Genomic DNA, 4,419 nt, shown 5'->3' on the forward strand with positions numbered 1-4,419 from the left:
AGCAGGAATTGCGTTTACATTATATCATTATGGGAAATATTACAATGACTCTGCATATATCAAAGTATTTATGAAAATTTAGATACTATATTTTTCAGTTAAAAATCAAATGTCATTTTAATGTAATTTTTCAGACAGCAACAGATATATTAAGAAAATGTACTACAGAATTTAAAAGCAAGCATAAAATAACTTTTTTGACTGGAGTTGCAGGTCCACTAGCATTGACAGCTGTAATATTATATTCACAGGGAATGAAAGAGGAAATGGAACAATTAATTTTTAAGTATATAATTTTTTAATATTTGAATTACAAATGCATTTTGAGATTATGAATTTTTATTTATTTAATTACTAAGACTTGCACATAGGGGTTTTATTTACATCTAATAAAGTATTTTCCAGATAAATTTTTTTAGAGAGATTAGATAGATTTCAGAGACAGGGAGAGAGAGTTATTGTGTATATATATTATTGTTCTATTATAAAGCTTAAATATTTTTGAATAATGAAAATTTAAAACATTTTAATAATTCATATAAATATATGAAATATAAAACAGTAATAATATAATATCAATCATTAATAGTGATGTAAATAGTAAAGGTAAAACACAAATGTAGAACTGAAAAATAATAATAAAGTAAAATAATAGTTTTTTTTAATATTTTTGAAGATTTCTTTTATTAAAGAAATAAAATTTAAATTTGGAATATTCGCAATTTTCATTGTTTAAAAATATCTTGGTTTGAACAAAGTAAATATGTCGTAAAATAAATTTTGATAGGTATAATTATTTTTTGCAATATTTATATATAAGAGATAGAGAAATAATTCAATTTAAAAATTTATAGATTAAAATCTTTATCTACTTATGTTTTGGATAAACATAATGATGTTCCTGATGAATTACTATATGGAACAGCTGGATATTTAGCTAGTTTGCTTTATGTAAATGCAAATATATCTCCAACTCCTATAGAAGCAGATCTCATAAAAAAAGTATTGTTTTTTAGTATAACTTTATATATAATTTATATCTATTAAAATAACAAAATTTTTTTATATGAAAAAAAATTATTTTTACACAGGTTATTTCTTATATAATAAAAAGCGGTATATCATATTCTTCATCAAATCGTTGTCAATCACCTCTAATGTATTCTTGGCATCATAAAGAATATGTTGGTGGTGCTCATGGATTAGCTGGCATACTATATTTGTTATTGCAGGTATTACATTACAAAAATTATGTATTTTGGAAAATGATACATTATTTGCTATTTGATTTTATTATCTTAAATCTTAAAAATGTAAAGTTAGCAATATCACTATTATTATTTGCATTTTTTCTTTTTTCTTTTAGGCACGAAATTATTTAACACAAGTACAAATTGACAATTATTTGAAACCATCGTTATACTATCTTCAAAAATTACAATTTTCTTCTGGAAATTTCCCTTCTTCAATAGGAAATCCTTCTGATAAATTAGTACAATGGTGTCATGGAGCACCTGGAATATCAATATTGTTTTGTTTAGCTTATAAGGTAATACAAATTCCATACAAAATTTAGTGAATTAATAATTATTTTCTAGTAACTTATTATATTATCATTGGAATAATAGATATTTGAGGATAGCACATTTCTAGACACCGCAATACGATGTGGAGAAGTAATATGGGAAAGAGGATTACTAAAAAAAGGATATAGCATTTGTCATGGTGTTGCTGGAAACGGTTATACTTTCATATATTTATTTCAAGAAACAAAGGTTTGGTTCACTCCTTGAAGATAGATGACAAAACATGATATACGAATATTTAAGACTTAAATCGATTTAATATCAAATTAGCAGATATGTAGATATACCAATACAGCAAAAAATTCATGTTATAACTGTAACATATTAAAATTATTTAGTTTGAAGTTTTTGGATATTTGTATTCATATTATCTACCTTTACTATGAAATTAGAATGTTTCAGAATATATTTATATAATCATTAAAACAATTTATAATTATTAAAAAAATTAATCTTAATATTATTTCAATAATTTTAGGATATTAAATACTTATATCGTGCTTGCATGTTTGCTGAATGGTGTTTTCATTATGGCTCACATCAAAATCGATGTCCTGATAGACCTTTTTCTTTGTTTGAAGGTAACTTATTAATATGTAAATTATAATATACCTATTTACATTATCTCACTAATATCTTATATAAGGCAATGTACAATGTATAATCAAAACACACAATATCTTGTACAGCAAACAGTGAAACAGACCGTATATCTATATATGGCTAATTTTAAAAGTATCTTAGATTATCAAACTTTTATAATATCTTGGCTAATTGAAGAAAATATTTCTTAAAGCATGATAAGATTTTATATATGTATCAAATCAATCGAAAATATCATTATAATCATATTTATGTATTATTCGCATTTTCAGGTCTTGCTGGCGTTATATACTTTTTGTTAGATGTACAACAACCACATTTGGCTAAATTTCCGACATATAACATTTAAATTGGATAATAAATTTTTCCAAAAAGACGATTAATATTTCACATACTTTTCTGTATATCAGCCATCTCATCTTTACGTTAAACATCTATCTAACAATAAGTTTTTATTGATATTTTCCACATTGAATTTTGCAATCGAATTTCTATATTTTTAAAATCAGAATTGAACAATTTCTTCTATTCTTAATTATATCTCCCCCCCATAAAGCATATGCATAGAATATTGGTAGACTGGATGTATAATTAATTCTTCTGGGTTGAATTTTCGTGTATATCCTACAGACCTATTGATTTCGATAAATATATTTCGTACAAGATGTTTCTTGGAATATATGTAATTTTTTGGTTACCATACAAGATAATATATATAAAATATATCAAATGATATAGATAAAAATATTAGGAAGACCGTTAGGTTATCTTTGTCAGAGATTCACTGAGGTTTATTGTATTATACCTCAAATAATGTTGGTATTATTACAACTTATGTTTTTACATTATCATATGATGCCAATTTATAAATTATTATCATCGATTATATTTAAAGCAAAAATATAAAACTGATCTTTTTAGAAACAAAGGCTGTTAAAATCTTGCTAAAATGATTATAATAAATGTTTCCATATAAATTCTTTTACTTTTTTAACACACAAATAAGTAAATAAATAAGTTAATTAATTAATAATTATTATATATGATTTATAATATGTGTGTACTGTTTTACTTCAGAACTTTTGTATTTTTTTTTCAAATTTTTTAATCTAATTCTATTTCTTCAGCAACATGGAGATATAATTAGCAAGCGACGATTATATTCTTATAAACTTCGATTCAATTCGATTCTTGTTTATTCCCCCTTCGTTCGGTTATCGTCGGTGCGTTGCACCGCTTTCGTCGCGCGTCTTCGGCTATTTTCATTGATCTCCGGTCCCCAGGACGCGTTTGCGCGCCGACATGTGATCGTGTAATAATAGTGCACATCGTGGCCAATATACGGTTGCGATTCTTTGGTTGCGCCGAAGTCTCGTGGTAGTTTGTTGTCACCGGCGTTGCGATTCATCCTTATTTTTGTTCGTAAACCGTTTACCTGAAATCCAGTTTAGCGCGATTGCTATTGACGGTGATATCGTCGCGATTGTCGTCATCGTAATTTACAGCATCACTGCCGCCTATCATTGTTGTCATTATTATTGTCGTTGAAACTAAATTAAAGAAGTGTGACGTTACATCACGTTCCCATTCGCAGCAACAGTGGCTGAAGCGTCCGCTAACTCTCTCTTTCTCTTTTCCTCTTTTTTTCTCTACCTTTTCGTCCTTCCTCCTTTCCATTTTCTCTCTCTCTTTCTTTTTCTCTTTTTCTCTTGGGAACCATCATGATCCCGTATACCACGTGCTTGTCTTTTGGTGGTCGTCGCGACGTCCGCGGCTGGGTAGTTCTGTATGACGAAGTCTCTTTCTACTCGGTGAGTTGCTAAGTATCACGCAAACATAAGCACTCAAATGTATACATTTATACAAACCTACATTGCTATCCATATTCAAGGGCATTTTTAGGCATAAACTTATGTCAAATAGAAATAACGTATCATAAAAAAAAAACATGGTTTCATCGCGTCTCCTTTAGAATTTGATGAATGACTCAAATATCTTATTGAATAAAGGATGAAACATTCTAAATATCTTGCAAAGCCTTTATTTTTGAATAATTTATATTTTTATATATGTATATATTGTCTATAAAAATTAATTTGTGTATATGTATATAAATTGCACTAATTCCATTTTTTTTAAAGTGCGACTCTATTTAATTTGAAAAATTTATAGATGTTGAATGGTTTTTTGTATATTTACAGATACACACACACACACACACACACACATA

General features: G+C 27.0%; 2 protein-coding genes across 3 annotated transcripts in view; both read left to right on the forward strand.

Annotated features, from left to right (window-relative positions):
• LOC115238034 (lanC-like protein 2) overlaps positions 1–2,572 on the forward strand; it is a 3,176-nt gene extending 604 nt beyond the window's left edge. Inside the window, exons 3-10 of the mRNA XM_029811532.1 lie at positions 1–64; positions 135–286; positions 855–1,002; positions 1,092–1,232; positions 1,367–1,549; positions 1,629–1,775; positions 2,065–2,167; positions 2,462–2,572. The exon at positions 1–64 is cut by the window's left edge and continues 6 nt beyond it. Of these exons, the coding sequence (XP_029667392.1) occupies positions 1–64; positions 135–286; positions 855–1,002; positions 1,092–1,232; positions 1,367–1,549; positions 1,629–1,775; positions 2,065–2,167; positions 2,462–2,538 (1,015 nt within the window). The 3' untranslated portion in view covers positions 2,539–2,572. The remainder of the gene's footprint in view (positions 65–134; positions 287–854; positions 1,003–1,091; positions 1,233–1,366; positions 1,550–1,628; positions 1,776–2,064; positions 2,168–2,461) is intronic.
• A 1,162-nt stretch (positions 2,573–3,734) lies between these two features.
• The window catches only part of LOC115238035, a 32,538-nt gene continuing 31,853 nt past the window's right edge, over positions 3,735–4,419 (forward strand). For both annotated transcript variants that reach the window (XM_029811536.1, XM_029811539.1), the window contains exon 1: positions 3,735–4,000. Coding sequence is in view for 1 of the 2 variants with exons in the window: in XM_029811539.1 (XP_029667399.1) it covers positions 3,911–4,000 (90 nt within the window). In the remaining variant the exon portion in view is untranslated. The remainder of the gene's footprint in view (positions 4,001–4,419) is intronic.

The sequence above is a fragment of the Formica exsecta genome, unplaced genomic scaffold, assembly GCF_003651465.1.
Source record: "Formica exsecta isolate Colony F162 unplaced genomic scaffold, ASM365146v1 scaffold32, whole genome shotgun sequence".
NCBI classification, from domain to species: Eukaryota; Metazoa; Arthropoda; class Insecta; order Hymenoptera; family Formicidae; genus Formica; species Formica exsecta.